At 40.9% G+C, this 27,636-nt stretch overlaps 4 protein-coding genes and 1 long non-coding RNA gene across 12 annotated transcripts; 3 read left to right on the top strand and 2 right to left on the bottom strand.

Moving 5' to 3' along the window:
• Positions 1-1,062: 1,062 nt before the first annotated feature.
• Positions 1,063-13,118, top strand: eps8l1b (EPS8 signaling adaptor L1b). 4 transcript variants are annotated; one of them, XM_088438242.1, is made up of 19 exons: positions 1,063-1,142; positions 3,299-3,359; positions 3,438-3,596; positions 4,362-4,511; positions 4,572-4,648; positions 7,388-7,500; positions 7,587-7,633; positions 7,716-7,839; positions 8,363-8,451; positions 8,524-8,598; positions 9,415-9,563; positions 10,498-10,642; positions 10,736-10,767; positions 10,883-10,988; positions 11,066-11,191; positions 12,037-12,190; positions 12,257-12,422; positions 12,528-12,660; positions 12,739-13,118. In XM_088438242.1, exons 2-19 carry the CDS (start codon positions 3,330-3,332, stop codon positions 12,823-12,825), a joined length of 1,962 nt encoding a protein of 653 aa, XP_088294368.1. In that variant the 5' UTR covers positions 1,063-1,142; positions 3,299-3,329; the 3' UTR covers positions 12,826-13,118. The 4 variants fall into 4 exon arrangements, with proteins under 4 accessions (XP_088294368.1, XP_088294366.1, XP_088294364.1 ...); XM_088438240.1 differs by having other exon boundaries at positions 7,388-7,518; positions 10,739-10,767; XM_088438238.1 differs by having other exon boundaries at positions 7,388-7,518.
• Positions 13,114-19,105, bottom strand: luc7l (LUC7-like (S. cerevisiae)). 3 transcript variants are annotated; one of them, XM_088438246.1, is made up of 10 exons: positions 18,901-19,105; positions 16,366-16,460; positions 15,817-15,915; positions 15,626-15,736; positions 15,407-15,550; positions 14,976-15,152; positions 14,815-14,903; positions 14,707-14,736; positions 14,480-14,635; positions 13,114-13,941 (listed from the first exon to the last, which is right to left on the bottom strand). In XM_088438246.1, exons 1-10 carry the CDS (start codon positions 18,959-18,961, stop codon positions 13,827-13,829), a joined length of 1,077 nt encoding a protein of 358 aa, XP_088294372.1. In that variant the 5' UTR covers positions 18,962-19,105; the 3' UTR covers positions 13,114-13,826. The 3 variants fall into 3 exon arrangements, with proteins under 3 accessions (XP_088294372.1, XP_088294373.1, XP_088294374.1); XM_088438247.1 differs by having other exon boundaries at positions 16,366-17,410; positions 18,901-18,999; XM_088438248.1 differs by lacking the exon at positions 18,901-19,105 and adding an exon at positions 17,340-18,833.
• A 244-nt stretch (positions 19,106-19,349) lies between these two features.
• Positions 19,350-24,716, top strand: fam234a (family with sequence similarity 234 member A). Of its 3 annotated transcripts, none has more exons than XM_088438245.1 (12): positions 19,350-19,575; positions 20,039-20,339; positions 20,414-20,521; positions 20,591-20,773; positions 20,983-21,107; positions 21,485-21,617; positions 21,725-21,851; positions 21,923-22,063; positions 22,621-22,702; positions 22,905-23,057; positions 23,127-23,226; positions 23,974-24,716. In XM_088438245.1, the coding sequence occupies exons 2-12, from the start codon at positions 20,072-20,074 to the stop codon at positions 24,183-24,185; spliced, it is 1,632 nt and encodes a 543-aa protein (XP_088294371.1). In that variant the 5' UTR covers positions 19,350-19,575; positions 20,039-20,071; the 3' UTR covers positions 24,186-24,716. The 3 variants fall into 3 exon arrangements, with proteins under 3 accessions (XP_088294371.1, XP_088294369.1, XP_088294370.1); XM_088438243.1 differs by having other exon boundaries at positions 19,351-19,575; positions 20,042-20,339; XM_088438244.1 differs by lacking the exon at positions 19,350-19,575 and adding an exon at positions 19,651-19,934 and having other exon boundaries at positions 20,042-20,339.
• Positions 20,036-25,261, bottom strand: LOC148409866 (uncharacterized). The gene is made up of 4 exons (XR_015868305.1): positions 25,082-25,261; positions 23,131-23,187; positions 22,886-23,055; positions 20,036-20,365 (listed from the first exon to the last, which is right to left on the bottom strand). It is a non-coding gene; the product is annotated as an uncharacterized LOC148409866 (long non-coding RNA).
• On the top strand, positions 25,042-26,808 carry cox6b1 (cytochrome c oxidase subunit 6B1). Its single transcript, XM_088438249.1, has 4 exons — positions 25,042-25,353; positions 26,030-26,145; positions 26,384-26,484; positions 26,598-26,808. Exons 2-4 carry the CDS (start codon positions 26,040-26,042, stop codon positions 26,649-26,651), a joined length of 261 nt encoding a protein of 86 aa, XP_088294375.1. The 5' UTR covers positions 25,042-25,353; positions 26,030-26,039; the 3' UTR covers positions 26,652-26,808.
• The last annotated feature ends 828 nt before the right edge of the window (positions 26,809-27,636 follow it).

Below are 27,636 nucleotides of genomic sequence, written 5' to 3'. Positions count from 1 at the left end.
GATAGCGTGCACGCCTATCCAAAACATTAATTCAATTATTTAATTTTCTCCCCCCAAAAAGTAAATTAAGTTGGCAATATATATATATATATATATATATATATATATATATATAATATATATGATTTTTTTAAAATTCCCAAATCTTTTCTTGGATATTTCCCATTAACTCAATCCCAAAGATATATTTTTATTTTTTTTAAGCATCCAGACATTAAAATTCAACAATTGTGTAGCTACTGTACGCATAATTAATAGACATTACAACAAAAATACACACATGTACACACTAGAGCAACTATGAAAAGATAACATATCCCTATCGCATGCACAAGAAGTACAGTACTCCCAAATACAATCGCACTTGCCTTAAAAAAAATATTTACTGGTTTCTGGCGCCACCTACCGTTTTGAGGTGTAACATATAAGTCATCAAAGAATTTTTTTGTTTGTCGACTGATGCTCAAAACAATGGCATAAAAATAGCAGGAAAAGCAATATTATAGATCAGTTTACAATGCAGGTAAAAAATACAAACTAGTGTTTTTTTTTCTCAATGATGGATCAATGATTTCACACAGTAACTCGAGAAAATTGACCAAAAACGGTTAGCAACGAACGCAAGGGTTCGGTTGACCTGTTTTGTGATTTCATTAGGGAATGTGTACCGTACATGACGTGTGTATTTGTATTTAAGGGAGTGTGTTTCTATTTCTGTCTGAGTCACAGATTCAGAAGAATGAAAAAAAGTGGAATTTTTCAGTCAGAAAAAAGTAGCGAAACACCGAAACAATAGCACTTCAAAAGGTCGAGTCAAGTTCACCTGGAAAAGACTCGTTTTGATTTCGTTGCATTTTTTTTTTTTTTTTTTGCTTGAGTAGCTTCTTGGCTCTATAAAGTTTTGCTGCCGTTCACGTCGCCCGTGGCTACGACTGCACGCGTGTGTCAACACAACACACAAGATGAGTACACGATTACGGCGTGGGCGGGTCGGGTCGGGTCGGGCCGGGTGTGAACTGCAGAAGTTGACACACCTCAAAGCATTCAAGGGGAGTGTCATACCCGCGCTCATACTTTCGTTTAATAACACGGGCTGAAGTTTCGAAAAGCTGGAATAAACTAGCGGAAGCTTTTCAACCTTGGTAAGTTGATTTTTTTTTTAAAATATATAGTCAACAATTTAGTTATGGTTGTTTTGAAATGACAGTAATAACATATGGTGTGAAATTGATTAGCCAGATGTGACTTGGACAGTCCAGCAAAACAAAACAAAATCCGTTAATGTCTGTTATTTTTGCGGCACATATTTGAGCTCGTCAAGCGGATTAGCTGGAATAAACAAGTCGACGTCCACATTTGGACTCATTCATTGCCAGACAAGTTAAAATGTACTTTTTTGACGTCATAATCAGTAAATGGCAGTGAATGTGTTAAAAAGCAAATTTACAGCAATATTTTATCAACAAAAGGAGTTTCAAACTATTTATTTCTGTTTGTAGTTGAAGTCTCTTGTTTAACTACACAAAACAAACAGAATGACACTTTGGCTTGCCTTAGGAAAGCCTGTTTAGCTTAATGCTAGCAAACAATGTAAAACGCCACTGACATGCTAACGGTTAGCATTGAGGGACAAATTTTGGAAGGAACTTAACTCATTTGTGAGAAAAACTACAAGACTACTGTGGTTTACTCAGATGAGATATCTCCATGTAGAGGCAACGTGCTTCTCCATTACACTGCCCCCTGGTGGCCAAGCCAACTTTGGCTTTTTTTTCAATTTATTTTTATTTTTTTTAAATCAAATAAATTTCATTCTAGCCGAAACGTTACCGCTATTGAGTAGCACAATTGCGTCACTGGAACTTCTGTTCTTCGAGGACATTTTTGGGCGCTACGTGTTCAGTGCTATTTTGGGCTAAGCTAGCTTACTTTGGTAATTTTCTCTTGTGAAAGTGAGCGTGAGCGATACTAATGAGCGCAAGCGATACCGGTGATTCAGGCGCAGTGCTAATGAGCCCCAATAAGTCGGGTAGATAAGAAGATACTGTGATGTCGTCAAACCAGTTGGGCCGCTAGCTCGCTAGCACAATGCAATCCCTAGCAAAAAAAATGACAGATGAAAGAGGAGCGACTCAAGGAATTTGGCGTGCAACATAGTGTACGAATGAATGAATGAATATATGAATGAATAAATGTTAGTTAGTGGTATTGGGTTATATTGTTACACCAAATATAATAGTATCGAGTACAGCAAAGCTGAAGTGAAACACGAGAACGTTGTGGGAATGCGAGTGCTTTCCGAGTTCTGTTATATGATTCAAGCTCAAATTTCCTCGCAAAAATTCCCCACAGGAAATATAGTTATGTGAATTGATTTATTTTTAAATACTCATTTAGTTTTCCTGCACCACGTTGATAATAGTTAATGGAAGTTCGTTAGCTGCTGAAAATCTTGGTTTGTGCTAAAGCCCTATCCAGTTGACAAAAAGTAGTGCTTTGGCGCCATTTTGGTACCCAAGAAATATTTTGAAGCGATGCTGGCGGCCGATTCAGAAAAGTAGTGCTTTGGCGTCATGGTGTGGCATAAAGAGGTACTTAGCTACCTTTGAGCACAGGCAATTTCGCACCGATTTCCACAATTCGCAGCAGGGCTCGATAGAATCATATATATTTTATATTTTTACTTTTGGAGTCATGTTTTATCTAGAAACTGATAGTTGGTTCTAAATCATACGATCTTTTGTGGTAATGAAAACGGCAATAAAAAAAAAAAAGCGACATTATTGAAAAGTTGCACTTTGGCGCCATCATGTGGCATGTCCTTTGTGATGATGTATGATGTTTTGAGGGTGGAGTCTGCCCATTTATTTTTGTCCACTGTAGTGGAGATTTGTTTTTGGGCTACAGTATAGCGCATGACTCACGCGAGCTACACTACTCAGTCCTAGTGTCCAATGTAGAGGACACACAGTCATTTCTGATGACGTGTCATGATTTTGGGGACAAGCAGGCCTATTTACGCACTCTAGTGGACATTTGTTTTTGCTCATGACTCACAAGATACACTACTAAGCCCTAGTGTCCACTGTAGAGGACACCCTGTCCTTTCCGATGTTGTGTCATGTGTTTGGCTTCAGATGTAATTAATTTGTTGTCTTGCCGAAGCAAACTGGACCCAAGAATGGACACGAATGAATAGACGGGCTCTCAGGATGACATATAGAACATATGTGTGACATTTTTACTTTTTGAGTCGTTTTTTGGTGATAACTTTGTGAGTCAATGTTCTCCTCCGCAGTGAATGACTCACTTGAACATAAGGACAAAGAATGACAAACATAAGACGCTATTTTGTCAAGGTGAGCCTGGTCACGTGACTCTCCGCATGAGATTGTGTATGCAATGACTCACTTGTCCTTTTCTTGTCATGTGTCCAGCACCTGATCACCTTTTCCCTCCAGAAAGGGGACGTGAAAACCGTGGAGGAGGCCCAGTCTCGTCTCCTCCTGCTGGCTCGGAACAACAAGCTGTGGAGTCAGCAGATGCTGCTAGATATCGGACCTGACGCCGTATATCTCAGGGACATACAGACTAAGGCGGGTAGATGTGATAGAATCGACTTTGTTCAGTTTGCTTACGGTCTTCTTGGTTGTGTTCACACCCACGACGCCGCAAAAATGCCCATTTGCGAGCATAGCGTTTTTTTTTTTTTTGGCTTATGTGATTCTGCTTGCCGTAGCGGGCAGTGTAGGCAAATAAAACGTCTGGTTTACCAATTTAAGCAACATACAAACTAAAGTGACATTCAGTTTTTGCACAGTTCAGGTGTTCACACTCACAACGGCGCAAAATTCCCTTTTGAGAAAAATACCAAAACCTAGTGTAGATTTACATCACAATTTATGCCATAGTGGCGAAATGAAACACATGGTTTACCTTTTTAACTAATTCACAACCAGCCAGTAAAAATGACGTCTACCGCCGTCATCGGCAGTGAATGAGTTAAATGTTCTTTTAGAAAGCGGTTGACTAAGTCAATGATTTGCTGCAAGCGATGTAGATTTATTCTTCGATATTCGCCAGTGACGTAAATTGACGAGCAGAATTAAGTCATTCACTGCCAGCCAGTAAAAATGACGTCTATAGCCGTCATTGGCAGTGAATGAGTTAAGACATACAGACTGAGGTAGGTAAATGGGACGTATTCAGCATTTGCTCAAGTTTCTTGATCTTTTTGGCTGTGTTCACACCCACTACGGCGCAAAAAACCCTTTTTTAGAGCACAGCATGATTTTTTTGGCTAGGCAAGGACGGTAAACAAAGCTGCTGATTATTACCATTGTTTTGGTTTTGGTATGCAGGAGGAACTGGAGAAGTACACCTTCGACTCCATCTTCCGTTGCGAGTCGGTGAAGTGCGAGGAACTCTTCCCATCAGTCCTCCTCCTGGTGTGCCAAAGCGTCAACGAGAAGAAACCGGATATTCTCTTCTTCAACTGCGAGAACATGAAGGTGAGCTCCATAGAAACACAGGCGTGTTTTCGCCGCATTTTGACTTTGATCTTCTCACAGGCGGAACAAGTCAGCGACAACATCACGCAAGCGGTTTCCCAGGCCGCCCGGAAAAGGACCGCTCACGAACCAATCAGGTGCGCACAGTCAATTTATGGACCCCGTACATCAGGATTTGTGACATAAATGGCAAAATGTTAGAAAAAGAACATTTGAGCCAATAAATTTGCTCATTTGTCCTCTTTTTTTTTACTTCAGTAACTAAAGTAACTAATTACTAAAGTAATTTGTATAAAAAACAATAAGGGGTAAAGAAATATATATTTAGGGACTAAAGTAATGACTTTAATACCCAAGTGCCCAAAATACTGTAACTGATTAATTTATTACTTAACTTAGTTAATTTAGTGCCATTGTTTTAACCCTTCTTAAGCCAAAATGAAAACAATAAGTACCTGTGATTGTCTGGAGTCTTAAAACTCATTCAATCCCAAATACAGATTTTTACGTTTTCCAAGAGTCCAAGACGTTCAATCCTAGCGACTTATTTTTATATTTTTCGCTTTTTTTTCAAGTGTTTGACTAAAGGAGGGTCTAAAAATGGTTGATACTAATCAACTAATCCATTTCTTTAGTACCAAATGATCCCTTTTGTACTTTAGTACGTAAATTAAGTTCTTCACTATGTAGTCATTATTTTTACATTAGTACCTAAAGTAATGACTTTACTACCTAGAGACATTAGTAATTAGTAACTCAAATTAGTAATTACTCAAATTACTAATTACTTTAGTGTGAAAGTAACTGTAACTACAGTACTTAAATGCCCCAAATAATTGATGACTTTAGCACTCAATCGACCAAAGTAATCGATTATCTATCTTTTGCAGTTCCATCAAGTTCTTAGGGGTCAAAAGTCACTTTAGTACCTAAAATGATGAATTACTAAAGTAAGTAATTTCTTTAGTATGAAAGTAATTGTTACTACAGTACTTAAATACCCCAAATAATTGATGACTTTAGCACCCAATCACCCAAAGTAATCGATTATCTATCTTTTGAGGTTCCATCATGTTCTTAGGGGGTCAAAAGGCACTATAGTACCGAAAATAATTACTTACTAAAGTAAGTAATTTCTTGAGTATGAAAGTAATTGTTACAACAGTACTTTAATGCCCCAAATAAATAATTTTGTACTTAATCACCCAAAGTAATCGATTGTCTAGTGCCAGCCATTTTTGACCCTTCTTTTTAAAAAAAAGAAAGTAGTGAGAAGGTGTTCTTAGGGGTCAAAAAACAATCCACCTGCTCTCCCGCCGCCATTTATGCTGAATCAAAGCGGCGCCACAGTTACCGTCGCTGTGCGTGCGTGTGCGTGCGTGTGCGTGCGTTGCGGAGAGGGAGGGCAGTGTAAACAGCTGACAGAGCCCAACCTGTTCTACCGGTCGGCACATAACTTGAGAAGGTGTGACAGAGACAGCCCGGCCATTGTGGCCAAAAGGCGCAAGGAGCAGCGGAGGCATGACCTCGCGATAGTTTCGGGGGCTCGGCTTTGGATTATGACCTGCTAGAGGATCCTTTCAAAGGACCAGCGGAGGGACTCTTCAAGGGGTAAAAAAAAATATTCATTTATATAAATATATAGATATTAGATATATGCGGTACTTCCGGGAAGGAAGTCATTCAAATAAGGGAAATGATTGCTAACAAGTTTTTGCATGCGTATGACAAGAAGATGCTAACAACTTTTTTGCTTTTTATATTTATAGTTGTTAGCATTGGCAATCGATGCGCCGGTGTGTCGAGAGGGCTCGCGATTTCAGTTAGCAACGTTAGTGACAGGTTGAACATCTTTTTTTTTTTTTTTTACAAGATGGCAAAAATTCCGAATAACCTGTGTATCCACCTGCTGACATTCGGAGATTCCGAGAAGAGAAAGACTGGCGCTGTGAGGAAATTGAGAAAGACGTCATTATTGCGGGAGAATTATTTTTTTGGGAGAGTTCTTTTTTTTAAACTCGGGTTGACTAGAGTGCCGTCAAAATTAATCGATTAATCAACGTGTGATCGATTATCGATCGGTAATTTATTCATTATTTCGAGCGGGGGTGTCCAAACTTTTTCATTTAGGGGCCCGCACAGACAGGAAAATGTAAGGAACTTTAAAAAAATTTAAGTAATTTATCCTTAAAATGAATCAGGGAAGCAATTAGGTTTATATTTTTGAGTGAATTTATTTATAGAGCACTAATGCGGTTCTTTAGTCCACAAAAAAGAAAGAAATATGGAAATTTTATATTGTTATTGTGGCAGTATGTTTACCAGAAATTGGACCCCTCATTAGCCAAAACAAAACCAAAAAAAAAAGCATAAAAATATGTCTTTAGGATTGAATGAGTTAACACTGACTACCAAAAACCCTTTTTATGACTTTTTTTTAAAATAATTTTGCAGGCCTCGACAAAATGTGTTTTTAGCATGTGTTTTAGCGGGCCACAAAAAGTGGATGCCGGGCCGTGAACGGCCCCCGGGTCATAGTTAGGACACCTGTGACTTAGTGCCAGTTATTAGGCCCCTCTTTGGTAATAACAAAACAAACAAAAATATGATACTTCGGCTTGTATGTCTGGACATAAAAAACATAAAAATGTCTTGGAATTGAAGAGCAAATTAATTGGAACATGAAAAAAAAAAACTTACATACACAAATGTCTTTTTTCATGCACAAATACTTTGCATTGGTTAGGGGTTGCTTTGCTTTAAAAAAAAAAAAAAACATCGTAGAAAAACGGGTCGTATGTGAAGGTTCCTTATGCTGAGTCGGCAGCCACCAGCATCAAGTATTAACAACATCCAACATATCCTCTTTCCCCAAGGTTTTCCCACAACGGCGCAGACATGCTCGACCCCTACAGCATCCCGAGCCCCCCCATCCCTCACGCGCCCAACGCCCCCCCGACCAACCCCCCGCCTTACCCCGGACCAAGAGGTCAGAAAAGCGCCTTCGGTTTGTAAAGCACGGCGGCGCTAACCTTAACGTGACGAGATCATGTGACCTCTCCTCTCTCCCGCCAGCCAACGGAGGCCCCGACGTCTCCTTGCTCCGAGCCGAGAGAGAAGTGGTACGCCCGCGCCGCTTTGCGATCGCTCTCCTCACCCGCCAGTCGCCGGAGCCGTTAGAACCAGCCGCTTCCTCCTCCGCAGGAAATCCTCAATCACTGCTTCGACGACATCGAGAGCTTCATGTCCAAACTGCAGCAGACCGCCGAGGCCGCCATCGTCCTCAACCAGAGGAAGAAGAAAAAAAAAAGCAAAAAGAGTGCCGAAGGTCGGATTCCTTTTTACAATTAACTGTGTAAACAAAAACGCTAAATTAGCTAACGCTAACAATAGGCACGAAATACACTGGTGATTTGATATTTATTCCTGCTAGCTTGAGAATGTTTTTTCATTTATATATATACATATATTATATATATATATTATTGCTAGCTTTAGTTAGCTTTATATTTTTGCTTCTACTGTGAAAAAAATTCTCAAGCTAGGAAGAAAAAATATCAAATCTCCAGTGTATTTCATGCCTATTGTTAGCATTAGCTAATTTAGCATTTTTGTTTTCACTCTGCCCTTGAAAATGGATCAGTTCAACGGTGAAAAAACATGCAGCGCATGTTTTGTTAGCTTTAGCCTATTTTTGTGTCTATTACGGGTAAAGCTATTCAAGGAAACTTTTGATGAAATTCTTTTTTTTCTAAGTGCTGCAAGTTATCAAGTACTACCTCCATTACTAGTATTTTTTTATCTGAAGTATCGTATGCTTTGCTAAGTAGTTTTGCTAATTGTTGAAACAGAAGATCTACTCACCATGAAGGCCAGGCCGCCTCCCGAAGAAGAGTTTGTCGATATCTTCCAGAAATTCAAATACTGCTTCAGTCTGCTGGTTTGTATTCAAGCGCGTTACTTTTTACTTTTTTGTTTTTACTTGCTTTCTTCAAGGTGTTTTTCTGCGTAGGCCCGTTTGAAATCAACCATCGCCAATCCTTCCTCTGAGGAACTTGTTCATCACGTATTTAAACCTCTGGATATGGTGAGTGGATATTTCGTTCTCAAATTTTGCTTGTAATTATGTACCATTTTTACATCAGCAAAAATCTGTGAATAATTGAATAGCATCATGATATTTACACAGTAATATTTAAACTTGAAAAAAATACCCCAAAATGGTAATAGTTAGTCCATTTAATTCACACTATAAAAAAGGGTGTAAAAATGGCTGGTGAATTAAGGAAAATAAAGGTAATTCATGAATAGAGTACTAATCACTTACTTTTGTACTTAAGTACATCTAAAGTCATAATTATTTTATTACTTACAAACTAAAGTGACCTTGTAAAAATACTAAAGTCATTGATTAGTTTAAGTGCCTAAATAATGAAGGTAATTCAGAACTAAGGTGATTACTTTAGATAGTATTCAAAAATGGATTACAAAGTAATAGATTACATTAGGTACTAATATACCTATAGTAATTAGGCACTAAAGTACCTAAGGTAATGATTACTTTAAAGTATAAAGTAACTGATTTATTCAGTACTTATCTACCTAATGTAATTGATTACTTTGGTACTTAATTCAGCATCCGCCATTTTTAGACATTCCTTTAGGAAAGCACTTGAAAATAAAAATAAAAATAAAGATATGGATAAGTGCCTGTACTTAAAAAAAAAATGGCGTCTTTGGGATTGAACGAGTTAAGGAGGGGGCCCAGCGATGATTCACGCTATTCTATGCTAACGCTATATATTTAGCCTTAAGTGCGCAAGCGTCTGAAAAGAGCGTTTGTGTGCTTATCAGAGCGGGCATGCGAGCGACGGGTTTGTTTGTCTTATCTGGGTGTGTCCAGATGGTGAAGACGACAGGGGGCCCGGCTCTGGCCGCGTCCGTGTCCAGCCCCGCCCTGACGGGCGCCGCCGTGTCCCTGCTGCAGGAGAACCTCAACGTGGAGGAGAGGCAGCTGTGGACGTCCCTGGGGCCCAACTGGACGCACGCTCGGTCAGTACCGATAAAGGTCACTCGGGGACATAACAGGAGAAGGAGATTATTTGAACTTTTGCTTCATTTTATGGACACCGTGTTGGAAAAATCGTTTTGATTCGACACAGAATCGAATCATTGTCATCCTTTGGTTGGAATTTGTATGACAGATGTATAAAGTGGACTTGTAGATGTCTTGTATATCTAGATGTTTACATAGATCTCTACTGTATAGCTCAATAGATAAACGTATAAATAGATGTATAACCTGATACATATATAGCTAGATGTATAGACTGATAGATGTATAGATATGCCAAGAAGTGCAGTTTAATGTATGTAGATATATAGATGTATAGACATATAGAATAAATAGATGTATAGAACTATAGATAGATGTATACATAATTGTATAGATGTATATAGATATATAAATGTATAATGTATAGATAGGTGTTTACATGTAAAGATATAAAAGATTGATTTATATATATGCGTAGAAGTATAGATAGATGCGTATACTGTATATCTTTCTATATAAATATAGATATATAATGTATAGGTATATACGGACGTTTGGATAAATAGATGTATGGTGAAATAGCCACAGATATAGATGTATATATAGATGGATGTAAAGACAGACATACACATACATGTATATATAGATGGATGGATGTAAAGACATATAGATACACATAGATGTATATATAGTAGATAAATGCAGACTGACATAGATGTATAGATAGATAGATAGATAGATGTATAGATAGATAGATGTATAGATAGATAGATGTATAGATAGATAGATAGATAGATGTATAGATGTATAGATGTATAGATGTATAGATGTATAGATAGATGTATAGATGTATAGATAGATAGATAGATAGATAGATAGATAGATAGACAGATAGAATCATTTTTGAAATAGTTTCCCAACGTTGTACAGTTCTGAACTGAGAGGCCCCATCGCCCCATACACACCCGTGTTCCTGGACGGCTGGAAGCCCGACACGTTCCGGGCGGACGGGCAGGTTTGGGAGGATCCCGTCGAGTCGCAGCACAAACACGAAAGCCTCCGCCACAAACAAGAGGTGCGCTCGTTTTCATTTGTCAAACTCGCGATGCGGATTTGCTCGTTAATCACTCAGAGATCAAGCGTTCGTTTTCTTACCGTACGTTTACAGCAGCAGCTCAACAGCCACGTCGGCGATGAATTGTAAGTCATTTTTTCCCTTGGGATTCTGCCAAAAAATAAATAAATGGCGCCTATATGAGTCTGGAACGGCGCCAAACAAACTTCCTAAAAGCGATGTGGAATGACTATGAAACAGAGACACGGGAGGCCCACCGGTGTCGGAAAAGGTCTACAGCTGCAGTTATGACTTCATCGCCAGGAACAACACGGAGCTTTCCGTGCAACAAGGGGAGACGCTGGAGGTACGCGGGACGCTGGCGCCTTTTCTTATCCGCGCGTGGTGGTCACCTGCCGTTTCCCGTTGGCGCGCGCGCGGCAGGTGCTGGAGTCGTCCAAGCGCTGGTGGAAGTGTCGCAACCGCTTCGACCAGGTGGGCTTCGTTCCTTTCAACATCCTGGAGCCCGTCACTCACGTGGAAAGTCCCGTGGCCAGCAAGCCGCCAGCTGTAAGTGCGACACCAAACGTAAAGCCAAGATTTACAAAAACGCTTGCTCCTAATCGACTTTTAGGGGCAATTTACGATAATGACCCCAATAAAAGTTTCTTTACCTACTTTCTAATCATTAGGGTTGCACTTGCAGGATTATTTAGATACTTGGCTCTTTTAAGATCATAACTTGTTCAATTACAGGTTTACCTCACTATTTTTCTTGCAATTTTGCTTTTTTTTTTAACTAAATATAAAAATAGACATTCAAAAAAAAAAGTGAACTTCTCTAGTACATGGATTTATATTTATGAACATTTCTATTGCATGTTTACCTTTATATATATATACAATATATCGACTGGATTTTCGTTTGACAATATTTATTACATGCTATATATTAAAAAAAAATTAACGAAACATTTATGACCATATTTGACATTTACTTTGGTTTTCATATTGTTCCTTCTAAATCGGACCCAAAAATTGCAATTTTACTAATTAAAAAAACTGTACTACATGGATTTATATTCCTCTTGCAAACTCAGACTAGATAATAAAAAAAAAATGGTTCAGATGTTTATATTTCCTCCTTCCAAGTCAAATTGGATCAAAAATAGCAATTTTATTTAATAAATAAAACCCTCTACTATAGCTATATTTACATTTATGACCATATCTATTGCATGTTTGCAATTTTTTTTAAATATATGTTAGACTGGGTATTAAAAGATGCAGTGTTCTGACCACCAGCAGATTATTACTTGGAATTTGCAATATATTCATATTTTAAAGGTTGATGTTCATCAAAATACCGCTGGACTCAGTCCCACTTGAAGGTTAAGACTCTGATATTTCCTCAGATTCCTCAAGCCCCGGCCCCGCCTCCCCTCGCCAAGACTTTCATCCCGTCCGCCCCCAGTCTTCCCACTCATCGGCCAAACTCCACTGTCCAACGCGTGCCGCACACCTTGCCCACCTACAACCAGCACGCTCCCGCGACGGAGGATGATAAAGGTAGACGCGGCGGCGGCGGAATTTTCCCGCCGTGGACTGTAGCCATAAAAAACTTTGCATTCCCAGTTATGATGGTGAATGACGAGCTGCTGCAGCGGCTGACCAACGGAAAGGCCGTCAACAGCAAGCCTCTGATCATCCCCCGATCGGCGGAGACCTCCCTCCCCCTCGACTACCACTCCACGCCAGAGGAGGTGTCGTCGTGGCTGGCGGGGAAAGGCTTCAGCGAACCGTGAGTTACTTTGGCGCCGTCCGGTGGTCGCTTTTGCAATTACAGCCCAAAACAGAAAGTTCCACCAAGCAGCTCACCCGAATTTTCTTGCGCTGCCCCCAACAGGACGGTGACGTGTTTGGGGGTCCTGACGGGCGCTCAGCTCTTCTCCCTCAGCAAGGACGAGCTACGTGAAGTTATCCCGGACGAAGGCGCTCGGGTCTACAGCCAGATGGCGGTGCAGCGAGCGCTGCTAGAGGTGATTTCTTTTTAGCGCAATTCCTAGCTCAAACGCGGGTTCAAATCTTTTATTTCTTTTCTCTCGCCTCGTCTGCAGGACGCTCGGAGGGCCACGGAGCTGGAGGCCGTCATGGAGAAGCAGAAAATGAAAGTGGACCTGAAATTAGAGAGCAGCACGTTGTAAACAGAAGGACTTGAACGCAATATTGAAGGAAAAATATATAATATATGCAGTACATACCTGGAAATAGTGTGCAGCCAAGACGCTAGCTTCTTTCTGTGAAGATCACCGCGCCACAGTGTACATTTGGATCTGAGTTTTATATTTAACGCATGTAAACATCGCTAACTTATAGTTCACGTTGATTTTCGAACAATCACGCAATCTGAAAATCCACAGCGAGCCAGCAAACGTGTTAGCAAAGCAAGCCAGCTTGTGTAAGAAATAACCAAAGCGCAATAAAGACTTAAATATGGTTTGAGATTTTTTTTTTTTTTTTTAATGAACCAGATGGCAGCTTCACATTACATGTAAAGCGATGCAAGTCGTTACAATCTGCATGTAATTACAAAGCAGTTCAGTCTAGGCCTCGTTAACTTTTTTTTTTTCTTTGACGGGCACAACAGTTCTGCTTCACTTGCCAAAACTAACTAAAAAAAAAAAACACAAAAAAACATTCTATAAATGGCGAATATTTGTATTTTTTTTTAATAACATAACATGATAACTCGCATTTCCAACAAATTCAACCTTTTTTTTTACCCACTAGACTTCACATTTTAATTTACTCTCACTACTTAACTGCCCCCCCCCAACTCCCAAAAAATCTGACTACATTTCAAGAGAAAAATGCTTGATGTGAAAGGACTTCCTAAAAGTTATGAAAGGACGTGGATCAAACCAAAAACAGGAAACAAAAACACTCATTCCAGACACATTCTGTATAGTAAAACAGACCTAATAAAATAATATTGATAACCGTATGATCCGTTTGCATCACTGCTCGTTGGATGAAGAAAAGCCACCAAATGGGGATTTATCACTATCAGTGGCTTGAATTACGAAAACGCGAACTGGCTTTCATGTGAGTCAAAGTAAAGGGAAAAAATAGGAGTCTATGTGGGACATGTGAAATACAAACAAGATGGTGGATGGCGAGCGCGGCGTGGGATGGACGTCGGCCTTCACGGATCTTCTCTGTCGTCTGCCCTGCGAGAGTCGGACCTGCCGTTGACGCCGTCCCGCCGATCGCGTCCCTGCGACTCGCCTCTGGATGAGCGCTCGCGGTCTCTGGACGACCTGCCGCCAAAAAAGGATTTCATGAGTTGGACAGCTACTCGTTTAATGCCAAAGACGTATTTATACGTCTTTACAGAATTCAGGCATCCAATCACATATATATATATTTTTTTTTTTAATTAAAGTATAGCAAAACATGTTGTGGGTTAAGTGAGTTTCAGATTTCCCACATTGCGAGCAGCCAGAGAATGCAGCGCCAGTGTAATGTGACTGTGCTTGAAGCAGTTTATCCTTTTCCTCTTGCGTGTGTATATGCCAAAAAAAACAAACAAAAAAACAAACAAACAAACAAACAAACAAAAAATTAATGAGTTCCGTGCACTCTTAATTGAATCAATCAATTGAATCAATTGAATGAATGAATCAATTGAATCCTCTGGGTTTTAGTAATATTCCTGTGCGTGAACAAGGATGGCCTCAGATGTTGGTTCGGTCTGCTCGCTTCTTTTACTGAAAATAATGCCGCGACAACCTTAGCTAACAAGAGTTGCTGTAAGCTGCAACAGCCAACTGACGTTTGCCCCCAAAACGTGCGTACTTGTGTCTGGAGCCGGGCTCGTGGCTGTGACGGTGACCTCGGCTCCGGGAGCGGGACCTCTGTCGCCTCTTCCGGTCCCTGGACCGAGAGCGCGAGCGGCGCTTGTCTCGTGACGAGGAGCGCGAGCGGCGCCTCCTTCGGTCGCGGGAACGAGACCTGAAAACAAGGCCGACGGTTTAGCACACAAGTCTTGGGTGTAGCTCCTAGCGGGGTCTGACTCTTCTTACCTTTTTCGCTCTCTGCTGCGAGATCTTGTCCTGTGGAGATACCGTGTGGTATTTGGTTATAAATATATCTATGAAAATCCTTAAGATTTCTATCATATAGCCCCTTACCGTTTTTTCATCTTTTCCTCCTTCTCCCGTTCTTCCCGCCTCTTGAGACGATCCAGGTTCCGTTTCTCCTGTTTCTCCGCAACGGTTTTCTGAGGCAACAAAAGCGGAGACTTAACCAAGGGCTCGTGCGGGAACGTGGAGAGTGCGATGGGCGCACCCACCTTGAGTTGGTCCAGCTTCTCTCGGATCTGGATGAAGCCCAGGTGGAGCTTGCCGCCGAAGTGGTCGGCCAGACGGCGGTCGTTGTCGTGGAGGCCCAGGTAAGCCGAGCACACCTCGCAGACGCGCAGCTTCTGCTGCTGGAAACTGGAGGCCGGCATGGAGTTTCGGTATTCCTCCTACAATAGCACGCAAACACGACAAGATGGACGTGAGAAGATCGCCGCCATTGACTTTTGGAAGCGATAGCCGAAAATGAACATTTCAATATTTTTCTTTCAATTATTCTATGCAAATACAAGACAAAAAAATGTCCAAGAATCATTTGAAGTAAATAGATGTTTTCACCATATTAAACAATTCTGCACAGCCCACACAGAACCCTCGTGATGACAGATGGTCAAAAGAAAGAAGGCAAGTGCTTCCTGCTCACCTCCGCCTCCTTCTTCCTACTGCGGACCTTCTCCACTTCCTGCAGGACCTTCTGGGATTCCTCCACGTTTCCCTCGGCTCCCAGTTGCTCGGCCTTGGCCAGCAGCTTCCCGATTTCCTCGTTCAGCTCGTGGACCTTCTCCGCCTGCGCGTTTACCACAGAATTAGCGCAAGCTGACGCCGCACCACTATGTATCGATATGAATATTTCAATTGCAACCTTGGCCGCCACTTCGGCGCTGATCTCTTCTTGAGTCTCGGCCAGGCGCTTCTTGGCCAGTTCCGTCCTGCGGTCGCAGTCGGCGATGAACGACTCCAAGTGATCCACGGCCTTTTGGGAGGAGGACTCTCGCGTTGAAAAACCCGACGCGTCGGACGTGTCGCCGCTTGCCTCGCGGACACGTGACTTACGTCCAGCTCGAAAAAGAGCTCCCGCTCCTTGGAGGCAATTTCATAGTCCGCTCGAAGCGCCAGGTCGTGAATCTTGGTGCACTCTCCCAGGTCCATGCGCTGACAAGCAAAAACGCACGACGCTTCACCATAGAGATCCAAAAAATAACTCTAAGTTGTTCTCAATTGGCACGTAGAACAGATGTGGTTTTAGTTTTTCTCTTTCTGTGCCAAGCATTATCGAAAAAGGCAGCGCCACACGATTTTTAGCCCATTTTCAAGGGTATATTGCGCGCCATGTCTGTAAACATGGGTGCTATGATATGAAAGATTGACTTCAATTCCCTACTTTGAATTGCATGTAGATAATAGCTGTGTTATGTGTGGAAACACTGCCATCCAATGGTCAGAGCCCTACAGTGCTCAATTGGCTTATTTTAGGTAAGCATTAGTCAAGGGTGCCAGCTCCTCTCCATAGAAAAACGGATTAGACCAGAATTATATTATTGCTATTTTTAAAGACGGGAATTCTCATCCATGGCACTGAATGTGTTCAAAAACGCCACTTACGGTTCCCGACAGGATGTCGTGCGGACAGCAGTCGAGAAGGTGACTTTTGCAGACCCGCTCGTCCGAGTACTTGACCCTCTGGCGCGTCTCGTCCCCTGAAACAGTCCAAAAGAAATTCAGTGAGAAAGACCTGGCAGATGAGTGGACGAGGGCGAGACTTTGGCTTTTTTTTTTTGTGCAGTTACCCGACTGCCGCTTTTACAGTGTGTCGCGCACATGTCACAGTAACCGCATTGAATCACTCTGAGCCCAATGTACTCCTATTTTCTTGGTCATTAGCATGTCTTTTGGGTTATTGATGAGGAAACGTTGCCCCTCGTGGCGGGAATGCGAAATAACACCAGGCAATGCGTGGCCTCTGTGACTTACCCAGGCCTCAGTGATTTTAATCACAATTAACAGCCAAGTCTTCAGTTTAGCTTTTCTTTTTAAGGCTCAGTGTCCACATGGTCAAGGGCATCATTTTTTTTTAAGAGTTTTTAAACACACAGTTTTACATATGCAAATCAATCCGGCCACATGTTCCCGGACATGAAACATTGACAGAAAGTAGGTTTATACACACTGCGATCTGCACCACATACTGTACCCTTCTGCATCTTCAAGCCCTCAGCTGCAGAATTTTAAACCGGCTGTGGGGAAAGTAAAAATTTTCTTGCCAAACCTGCGGTAAGAAGTTGGGAGTCATACAAGAGTCAGAGCGAAAATGATGGGTGTAAAGTGTTTGTCTCGTCTGGAAAAAGGAAAAAAAAAAAAGAGAGACGTCTACTGGTATGCTGAGAAGTGTTTTTTTTTTTATGTTCATTCAGCGCGACCAGACGTCTAGAGGAATTAGCACTACTCCAAATTACATATCTATAAAAAAAAAAAATTAAATTAAAAAAATAAAAAAACAGACTACAATGACTTCCGAAAGGCAAACAAAACTGTTTGGATATTGATCATAACAGCTTTAAAAATTATGTGTGACTCACGGCTCGATGAACATGAGGCTTTTCTGCAACTCCTTTGCAGATTGATGTAGGCTGGCAAAGATACACTGAACCTTAATGAATAAAATAAAGGGGCCACAATTGTTCAGTTTGTATGCAACATATGCATGGGAAGAATTGAATGAAAATTTCATCTCACACACGCGCACACACATTCACAAGGATGATCCACGGGGTTACAAATGTAACTGTTGGGATGAACCTTGTTTTTTTTTTTTTATTATGAGTTTGTTTACTGTAAGACTCACGCAAGAAATTTATGTGGTAATGTTTGTATCCACTTGGCAGGAAACTCCATTTAATTCCGCCTAAACAGCTCAAACCATTTCAATCAGACACAAAGACAAAAAAACGAGCTCCGATACTACACCTTGATACTTCACCAGTGAGCAGGTGGCATAATGTCAAAACTTTACATTAAATATTGTTATATTTGTCTAAATCCTGCGCCATAATCATTTAATTACCAGAGGCGAAGGTTTTATCAAGTGTCAGCAAACACAAACAATGGTGGAAAACTAGTCAGCTCTCATTGGTCGTTACGTGAGGCTGGGTGTCTAAGATGTCTTTTTTTCCCCAACGGCAAGAGGCAAAAGAGCCACACACAGAAATGAATAGAAACGAGTACATTTATCTTGTTTAATTCATACTCCACAAAAATATGAATCAGAATGCTGTGCAAAGCTGTCAGCATTGAATATTTTTTAAATCGGTTCTTCGATCAATTAAATGTCATCAGGCAAAATGTTATTTTGCAAGCATGTATCACAAAAGTTTTGTTTCTTACACATACGTGTGCAGGTTTGTTTTTCATAAGTTGCCATTATTCACTAAGCAACAAATGTGTCCTTACATGTATACATATTTGTTGTTGGTATCATGCATATGTTTGTGTGTAGTTTATGTTTATAATGCATGATATCCTTAAGGTTTAATATAAACATTTCTTGAGTTATCTATAAACATGTAACTGAATGAGGGCAAATCCTACTTTGCAGAAACTGGTCCCCATTAACGTGATGAACGAGGCAATTACTGTAGCCTTGAACGATTACTACAATCGTTATAATTTGATATTCGGTTTGTTGTCGATTAATCGATTCATTTTGACGGCTCGAAAGCCGGGTGTGCATTAGTTGGTGCACACTGAACATATACATATATATTTGTAGCACATGAATATATATAGGACATGCGTATTTTTGGTCCGCATTTCAGGTCTTTCCGAATGTTTTTATTAACCATACTTTTCATATTTTGCCAACGTTGCAAGTGTTCGGTTCCAGATTGTCGCGCATTAGCGTTGTGTCACGCATTTGCGTTAGCTAGTAGCCTAGCTAAAACATTATTACATTATTACAATTTTTATTGAAGAAAAGTACACACACCATTGGATACAAACATGAAACCGTGGCGTGTACGCTTCTAAAGATGGTTTGCATTCACGCAGGCGCGCCAACACAAGCCTGCCTCAACACTGGCTCCATCTTGGCTAGCTAGCGAGCTAAAAGCTAGCTGAGCTAGCATGCAAACAGCCACTCACCATCCCTCGCCGTTCCCATCAGCTGGTCGAGCAAAGCTCTCATTTGAGCTTGGGCGGACATTGCTGCGGAATCTTTCGTCGACGGCGCTGTTATAAAAAGAAGCGGCAGAAAAATTGTGGTTTCGGATTAACTGTACGGGTGAAAAATCGTCATTCGGTCGAGCATCGCAAAATTCAGACGTTCTCTAGTTTTTTTTTTTTAAGAGGAAATTACGTCAAATGCCGTGTCAAAGTTCCGTTCAGCCACTTTAATTAAAGGGGTGGCGAGCGTGCCGAGATAGACCAATCGGAGCATTCAGGAACAAAGATATTATCAAATCAAAGCGGAGCTTTCTGAGACTCGGCGTACTTTTACCCAATCAGAGTGGGGTTTTGAAACCATCTTTAGACGTTGTCCTCAACGTTGTCTGTCAGGTAACATCTCTAAACCACAGCTATCGGTTAATTCATTGACCTGTAAAATAGAACTTAGCTACGTGATTGACTTAACATTAAGGATCGTAAATGATCATAAATCTGTCAGTATTGTTGATAATTGTAACAGGAAGTTGCACCTATAAAGACAAATTTAGGGTTGAAATACGATGATATTTTTGATTTATTGTTTTTTTTCTGTTTGCGATCAGGGGACGAGCCTACCTGTCTTTTAGCGTTTTAGCTAAACATTTTGTCAAGGTGAGTCAAAACATACAGATTTTAACTCGAGATTCGCGATCGGAACCTTTCCTGGTTTGTCGTATTGCAGCTGTTGTGGGCTGAATAGGGGAGGGGGAATGTTTTTTTTTTTTTTTTTGCTCAACAAGTTAACCAACTGTATAAAGGTGACGTTTTTCAAGCTCCAAACGAGTGTCACGATCGTGCATTCGGTGATTTTTTTTCCATCAGAGGAGTTCAGCTCGTAACTCAAGTTGTTAAATGTGTTTATGACACATTTGGCTATCGTGCAAATCCAGGTAGAGCTCGTCCTAGTTTGTTGTGTTTAGAAATATCTGGAGCGAGTGTTGACCGGCATCAATAGGCCCTCGTTTACAAAGGTAGAATTTGCCGGAAAAAAACACAAGACTTTGTCTTTTTTTTTTCTGATTGGCATGTTGACGCCATGCCACAAATGGAGTATAAAAACTTACCCGTGTTCAAGCAGGTCGGTGCATAGTGATGCATTAAAAGGAAGATGGAGACCACGGAGCGTCCCACTGAGGGTGACCCCCTGAAGAGCGGAGAAGATGGAGTGGAGACGGGGACGGCGCCGCCAGCGACGGAACTGAAAAGAGGCTGCAAAGAAGTGCTGGGGCTTTCCAAATTGACCCACTGGCGAACGGCAGTCTTCTTCCTGTCCTTGTTCCTCTGCCTCACCGTGGTCTTTGCCTTCTCCTTCATCATCCCGTGTCCTGTCAGACCGCAGTATCTCACTTCCTGGAACAGGACGTTCTCTGGCGCAGGCATGTAGAACTTTTTGGTCATGGTTCTTGAAAAAAAAAAAAAAAATTGGGATTGAATGCGTCTTTTGTTGCAGAAACGTATGACTTTTTGGCGTTTGAAGATGCGAGCAAAGACAAGGTGAAGGATGTCCTGCTTGTGGTTAAGAGTGAAATGGGTGTGAACAAAACGTGTGGGGACGCAGGTAAGACGAAGTCTTCAAAAGAAAACTTCAGGATAAAAATGAGCGTTGGGGGGCGTTTCATCCCCGCAGGTTTGCCGTCGCCGTGTGTGTTCATGCTAGCGGTGGACGGGACGGATGGAGAAACCCTGTGGGAGCGTCCGCTGGATCCTGACTTCCATTGGGCCCAATGTGGTCTGGACACGAATACGGGGGAGAAATGGGACTGTCTGCTGTTCCATTCTGACAGACTATCCGCTCTGGATAAATCCACTGGTAAATGAATATCACCTCGAACACTTTGAGTGCCATTGACGTGAAAAGACGTCAACAAGAAGCCTGCTGGCGACTGCCATTGACTTCATTTGACGTCACCTATTTGTTTTGGGTTTTTTAAGGGGAAAAAAAGAAAACAGTAGTTCTGTTTTGCTTTGTTGTGAGAAAAAAAAACCTGCTGCTGATGATGTGTGTGTGTGTGTCTGTAGGTGAGGTCAGGTGGCAGCAGCCTCAGCCTCCTGGTCTGCACAGCAGCGTGCCCGTCCTCAGTGTCCCCGATCTGGACGGGGACACGGTCAGCGACGTAGCCTTGGTGGCATCTGCTAACATGCAGGTAAATATTTCGCGCACACACATTAATATTGAATTTGTGTAATTGTACACACACATATACTGTGTATTGTAGAACTGTCAAAATTAATTGAGTAATCGTATTATTGTTTGACATAAACTGTCCAAATCTTCTGATTTCAGCCAGTAATTATTCTGATTTCTGTGTACTAAATAACTAAATAATTCTAAATAAAAGCTCATTTGTGTGTAAAGTCAAAGCAAAAATCTTCATTTGTGACAGCCCTAATATATAGTCAAATCTAAATTGAGGCTTTTCAGTGCCGTGACAGGAGCAGTAGGTTATTCTTTTCAAATGAAGAGCAAATTAATTGGAACATGAATCAACTTTTTTTTTTTAATCTAATATTCCACCTGCAGACTCAGCTGGTGTTCCTCTCAGGGAAGACTGGCGTCCAAATTGGATCCACGGTGGCGCTGAACGCCACAGAAACTGCCAATCATTTTCTCCAGAAGACCGGGGAAGGTGCTCAGTATCTGCTGCTGCAAAAAGGTTGACCCTTCCTTTTTTATTTTTTTGCAATTTTTTTTCTGCACGCTAACCAATTTTTGTTATTGTCGCGCGGTAAAATTGGAATATTTCCGCCGCATATTTTTCAGACAGCGGCTTGTACGGACTGGCCCTGTGGAGGATCGCAGGCAAAGCCGGTTTGGAGGCGGGGCTGAAGAAGGAGAAACAAATGGAGAAAAACGCGGCGGACGGGTCTGGATTGATGGCGGTTTACGAGTGAGGCGTCGGCGGGCCGGGCGAGACGCGGCTCGGACGCGCGTCGCGACTTGAACTCCGTGTTTGCGTAGATGCGATTCGCTGAGGCATGCGGTGAGAACGGACACGGCGCCGGCGTCCCATTTGATGCTGGTCACGGCACGCCAGGCGCTTTTACTGGATGGGAAGACCTTACGGCCTCTGTGGACGTTCAATACCACTTCCGTCTTTCGGTATTTTGGATCCTTATGCTTATTTCCATTTTTTTTTTCAAAGTGTTTGGCTGGTACTAAATGAATTAAGAATTAAAGTAATCATTCAACTTGTACCTAATCGATTTTTGAGCAGCTAAAATGAAGCGCCGATGTAATCGTGTACTTTAGCTAATTATTACTTAGTATATTCGTCCATAATCAATTTTAAATCAATTCTAATGAAGTGCAAATATTAGGTAATTAAGTATAAAAGTAATCAATGACTTTGGTACCTAATCGATTTTCGATGGGTTATAATTAAGTGTCAAAGCAATCGATGTATTGAGTAATCAATTACTTTAGTATGTAACTAACTTGAGTAATGGATTACTTTAGTCCCTAATTCCTCGAGTATCAGCGATTTTTTTTTTTTTATTTTTTTTTATTATTATTATTGTATTATTATGGTCTAACATTTGAAAACAAAATTGGAAACAAAACAATGAAGTGCCTGTTATGAAATGTTTGGACTTTTAACATGTAAAAATATGTCTGGCGTTGAACGAGTTTGATATGTATTGTGTGATGTCATTCAGGGAGCCCGGCTTTGGTCACTTCAACAAAGATGGCGTACTTGATGTCATGCTGGAGGAGGACATGGACAACTCCACCAGAAGGGTAAGTTGGGACTTGTCACCCCCAAATTAGTCAATCGGAATTTGGATTCATTCCTTCAGTGTGCCGCTAGCCTATGACGCGACAGGCTAATTTCCGTTAGCCCATCTATGGCGTTTTATATATGTTAGCATTAAGCTAGGATATTTTTGTTGGGATTTATTTCTAGGGCTCGCTTGAACATACGCTGGCCTTTTGCCCGCAGGTGCTGATCCTGGACGGGAAGTCCGGCGACGTCCTCTGGAACGTGGACCTGGTCTCCAGCGCCAACTCGCCTCCGCCCGCTTCCATACACACAACCAATTCCATTTCCATCTTCGTCTTCTGGGGGGTGCTACCCTCGCAGTCAAACTCCTCTGTAAGTGGCAGAAAAATGGTCGCTGCTCGCTGTTACGTCAAACGATAAACGATAAAATTTTTTTTTTAGGTACCTCATGATCGCCGTTATTACATGCTGCATCCGCTTTACTCCAACGTGCTCCTCGAGTCTGAAAACGTCACGGACGACCACATCGTTGCGTTTAAAGGTAACGTGTACATTATATGCCCCACCAGTGGATTGTTTTGGACTTTTTTTTTTTTAACTACTGATTTTGATTTTTAACTACTGCGGATAATTCTAGAACATATTAGGGCTCCAGCCATTTAATTTTTATAGTCAATTATTCCATTGATTATCAAGTTGTTTGAGTCAATCATAAAAAAAAGGATGTTTTTTTAAATTTATGAAATATTTAATTTTGGAGTGTGAAACACGGAATACTATTACGCAGTGAAGGTGTGTGTTTTATCAAAATGGGGCCACAGCCATACCAATAGTGTATTGGTTTGGCGCCATCTGCTGGCATTTTACGGCAAGTACACAATTTGAAATGAGTTGATCGCTTCAGAATAGTTTAACCAAGTACTCATTAGAATTAAATTAATGAAATATACATGTGAGTGATAGTAAAATGACGCTTCATGAAACACGTGTGATTGTTCTACTCTTAATGGTGCTTGTCATCTAAATACTAGTACAGTGGAAATGTATCAAATTTGCCCTGTCTCTTTGAACCAAGCGTGCCATCTATAGAAGTAAAAAAAAAAAAAGAAGTAAAAATCATGCTTCATGAAGCTTCATCTTGCCATTACATCATCTCTTGACTTTACATGCGTGTGCCTTTAAGAGGCGGGGCCAGGACGGGTGATTGACGTTGGAGTCAGCGAACGAGCACGTAAAATTGGCTGTTTTGAGCTCAAAATTACTATTATTATTATTTTTTAAATTTCAGCTACATTGATGGAGAGAGGACGCCACGCCGCTTTCATCCAGCTGACCGGTCCCGAGACCAAGGACACGCAAGGCACGGTGGTCCTCAGCAAGTGGAAGCTGAAGCACGACGTGCCTCATAGCATCGTGCATCCCGTCGCCGGCGACAAGCCCCGCGAATCGGACGACGACATCAAACAGGCTTTTAACCGGCTGCGCTTCAGCGATCATTGAGCCGCAAACGACGGGACTTTCCTCTCCATTCCTGCTGTCAAAAATGTTACCAGTAAGCTAACAATTCTAGATGGTGCGCCTCCAAAGAACTGCTGTTGAGTTTTCGCAATCACGCCGCCTGCTGAGAAATCCCATCAAAACGTTTGCTGTATTTTTAACTTCTTGCACTTTTTCCCCTCCCACAGCAATGCAATTGTTTCTTTTCCACTTCCAAATCTTTATTATTGTGCAGATCTATGCAATTATTTCACATTTGTGCTTTAAAGGTTGGTCGGGGTTCATTGCTGTATATTTAATTCTAGAACGGCCTTAAAATTGTACATTTCAACTTGAACTACCCCAAGGATGCACTGTGTGGTTTTATTTTTAAGTTTGACTAAGGCAGTGAGTTGTAGCGCCTTATCAAGCAGATTTACAGCATATTTGATTTATATTCATAGGATTTGTTTTCTGAAGAAGAAAATGTCGTTTGCTCTTAAGGCAAGCTGAGGTATCTCCTTTGTTCAACATTAAAATTATTTTAACATCTAAGTGCATTTTTTACGCGTCAGCAAACCTTTCAAACTTTTCTTATTATGGCTCTGGATCAACACCTGTTACTGTTTACCACGCATGCGCATGTACGTGATGCCATGCGCTGGATGGATTCAGTCACGTACCACATATCATAGTCCAGTGATGACGTCATAGCGCCTGGCATTAAATCAAAAGTTATTAGGTCTTAAATCCTGCGCAAGGATACTTACTACGCCACATTTTTGACGCAAATTTATAGTGCTGTAAGGTATTTAGAGAACAGTCCGCACCCGCAGCCTAAACATCACTTTTAATATCGGACAGATGCGACGTAATCATTAACTTGCCGGGCACTTCCGCATTGGGAGACGTTCACAGACCTGGTCAAGAATATGAAATTGCACAGTCGAAGAGAGAGCGGGCGATAATTAACGCGAATTCAAAGCCAGCCCCCCCGTCTTCACGTTTAGAAAGCCAAGCCGGGTGCCAGAGTCGGGCTCAATGTGACCCGGTGGGTCCGCCATACCGTTCGAGTGGTGCCGCACGGATGCGGACGTCATCGCCCGCGGTTGCGCGTTTTCCACTGGAACGTCACATTCTCACCTCCGAGCCGACACAAAGTCAGCAGACATTTGAGCGATTCGACCAGAAGGTAATTTTTTAAATTTAATATTTATATACATATCCTATATAACACAATACGGTATTGCATACGATTATATTAGGCCCTTATGAGTAAATACTTAATATATTTTAATAAATAATCCCGACGTCTTTGATTTCCTTACCCTTATTTAATTTTTTACTTTCGATTCTTAATTTTTTACCCTTTTTTTTTTTTTACTTTCGATTATTAATTTTATTGGTGATTCATATCACAGTTATTACAATACCCCCCTACATGTTTTATTTTATTTTTTTTATAAAGGCGAATAGCCTGATTTGCCCTATTTAGCAGCCATTTTTAATGACGATGTTTCTGAGACTGCAGTGGTGGAAAGTAACTAAATACAAATACTGTACTTAAAATTTTCACAAAAAAATAAACACTTTAATCTGGTCCACTGAGCTTTTACAGATGCATCACAATAAATGAGAATATTGTCAACAACTTCATATATTTTTGTATTTTTATTAGTGAAGTGAAACATAGCAAACTTTCCTGTATTGACTGCAATAGTTCATATTTTATTTTATACTTAAGTCATTAAAAAAGCAGATCAGTGTATTTCAGAGTGGAAGATTTTGCCATATTGTGCACCTTAATGCTGTCAGATGTTGGAAATTTTAGCATTTAATAACGGTTGCATTGTATTTTAACGCTCAAGACACTCAAAGATGGCTGAGGACATTAAGACGAAGCTGGAGAACTATCGCACCGCTCCATTTGATGCCCGATTCCCCAACCAGAACCAGACTAGGAACTGCTGGTCCAACTATCTTGGTAAGGCTTCAAGGTTACACTTAAAAAAAAATAATCTTTTTGCCAAGCCTTGCAATTAAAATAAATCACGAGACACCTTGCGTCCATATTACGTGCGTTAATGAAGCTATTTCTAGATCTCCCAAACCTCTAACCAAGGTCAACAGATTCCAAAAATATATTACGAGTCCCGTATTGTTGTCATCAGTCTATTAATAATCTAATATGTGCTGTATTCTTGTTGAATGTCTATTTTTAGACTACCATCGCTGCCAGAAAGCTCTGGATGCAAAAGGTGTGGACAACGCCCCGTGCGAGTGGTACCGGAGGGTCTACAAGTCCCTGTGCCCCATTTCCTGGGTAAAATGTTGAAAAATATGAAGCTAAAATCACAGCAAAACTGCTTGCAAAAGGCTCTGAGGAACCGTCCAATGAAAAGTGCAAAACATTTTTTTCTAAAATCGTGTCCCCAGATCCAGAAGTGGGACGAGCAACGAGCGGAGGGGACATTTCCAGGAAAAATCTGAAGACCGCAGTCAACGCAGATAAGAATGTGATTAACAGTTAAGTGGTTGGAGATTGTGCTGCTCCAATAACTTTACTGACAGAAAATGCACATTCCTTCCATTCAAAATGTATTAACAGAGCTTTAATAAAAAAATATATACGTACTTACCTATCAAACTTGTCTCTTGTTCATAATGCCTGGAAGTATTCTATAGCACCTTGTAAGATTAGTCCAGTTATCTTAACTGATCCGGTGCCAGACATTTTTCGACACTGCTTTATCTAAAAACAAAAATAGTATAAGCAAAGTACCAGGGATTGAATGTCTGGATTCTTTAAAAAAAAACAAACAAAAGAGTAAAACTGTATTATGGTGAGTCAATGGCTTAATGCTAACATGAAAAATGCCATTGTTGGGACTTAGCAAAATCTAAAAAAAAAAAAAAAAAAAACTCGGTATGCTAAGACATAATGGCAAACGTGCGATAATAGCAAAAGTACACTGTATATTTATGTATTTCTGAAATTGGAATATTTATGTCATAATAAAGAGTATCATGACTTTTGCATTGCGTCCAGGCTAAGCCAATTATGGAAGTCATTGGAAGGCTTGCATTTGTCATAAGTTGGCTGCTACTGCCACCTGGTGGTTTTGGGATGTCTGGGATGTTGCCGTTGAAAGGATTAAAACAAAAATTGGGGAAAATGCATGATAAAACATTGGGTTTTAAATATGTCCAAAATTGACAATATTTCCAATTTTGAATGGCAGTAAATGAGCCCGACATCGGCTAAATTTGACAACTACAAAGTGTACCTCTCAACCTCTTGCGTGGCATATTGAAAGTCGTCACGTTTTGACAATGCAATATTTTAGCCTTCGAAATGTTTTTTTTTTTTTTAAAGCTTTTCCTTTGACATCTCACGTTAAAAACATATTTCCAACCACAAGCCCCATCTGGAATAAAAAAAAGTCACAGGTGCTTCATGAAACTTCATTCTCCC

Source organism: Hippichthys cyanospilos, chromosome 17 (assembly GCF_059441005.1).
Source record: "Hippichthys cyanospilos isolate Australia breed blue-spotted pipefish chromosome 17, RoL_Hcya_1.0, whole genome shotgun sequence".
In the NCBI taxonomy this organism is placed as follows: Eukaryota; Metazoa; Chordata; class Actinopteri; order Syngnathiformes; family Syngnathidae; genus Hippichthys; species Hippichthys cyanospilos.
This window is presented reverse-complemented; position numbering and strand designations above follow the sequence as displayed.

Coding starts and splice junctions, on each gene's coding strand:
- eps8l1b (XM_088438238.1), top strand. CDS start 3,330: ATGACAAACATAAGACGCTATTTTGTCAAG. Junction 3,360..3,437: donor TAAGACGCTATTTTGTCAAG/GTGAGCCTGGTC, acceptor TCATGTGTCCAG/CACCTGATCACCTTTTCCCT. Junction 12,423..12,527: donor GGGAAAGGCTTCAGCGAACC/GTGAGTTACTTT, acceptor TGCCCCCAACAG/GACGGTGACGTGTTTGGGGG.
- cox6b1 (XM_088438249.1), top strand. CDS start 26,040: ATGGCTGAGGACATTAAGACGAAGCTGGAGAACTATCGCACCGCTCCA. Junction 26,146..26,383: donor CTGCTGGTCCAACTATCTTG/GTAAGGCTTCAA, acceptor GTCTATTTTTAG/ACTACCATCGCTGCCAGAAA. Junction 26,485..26,597: donor CCCTGTGCCCCATTTCCTGG/GTAAAATGTTGA, acceptor TCGTGTCCCCAG/ATCCAGAAGTGGGACGAGCA.
- luc7l (XM_088438246.1), bottom strand. CDS start 18,961: ATGTCCGCCCAAGCTCAAATGAGAGCTTTGCTCGACCAGCTGATGGGA. Junction 15,737..15,816: donor AGCTCTTTTTCGAGCTGGAC/GTAAGTCACGTG, acceptor TCCTCCCAAAAG/GCCGTGGATCACTTGGAGTC. Junction 15,153..15,406: donor GTAGGAAGAAGGAGGCGGAG/GTGAGCAGGAAG, acceptor GTGCTATTGTAG/GAGGAATACCGAAACTCCAT.
- fam234a (XM_088438245.1), top strand. CDS start 20,072: ATGGAGACCACGGAGCGTCCCACTGAGGGTGACCCCCTGAAGAGCGGA. Junction 21,618..21,724: donor GTATCTGCTGCTGCAAAAAG/GTTGACCCTTCC, acceptor CATATTTTTCAG/ACAGCGGCTTGTACGGACTG. Junction 23,227..23,973: donor CCACATCGTTGCGTTTAAAG/GTAACGTGTACA, acceptor TTTAAATTTCAG/CTACATTGATGGAGAGAGGA.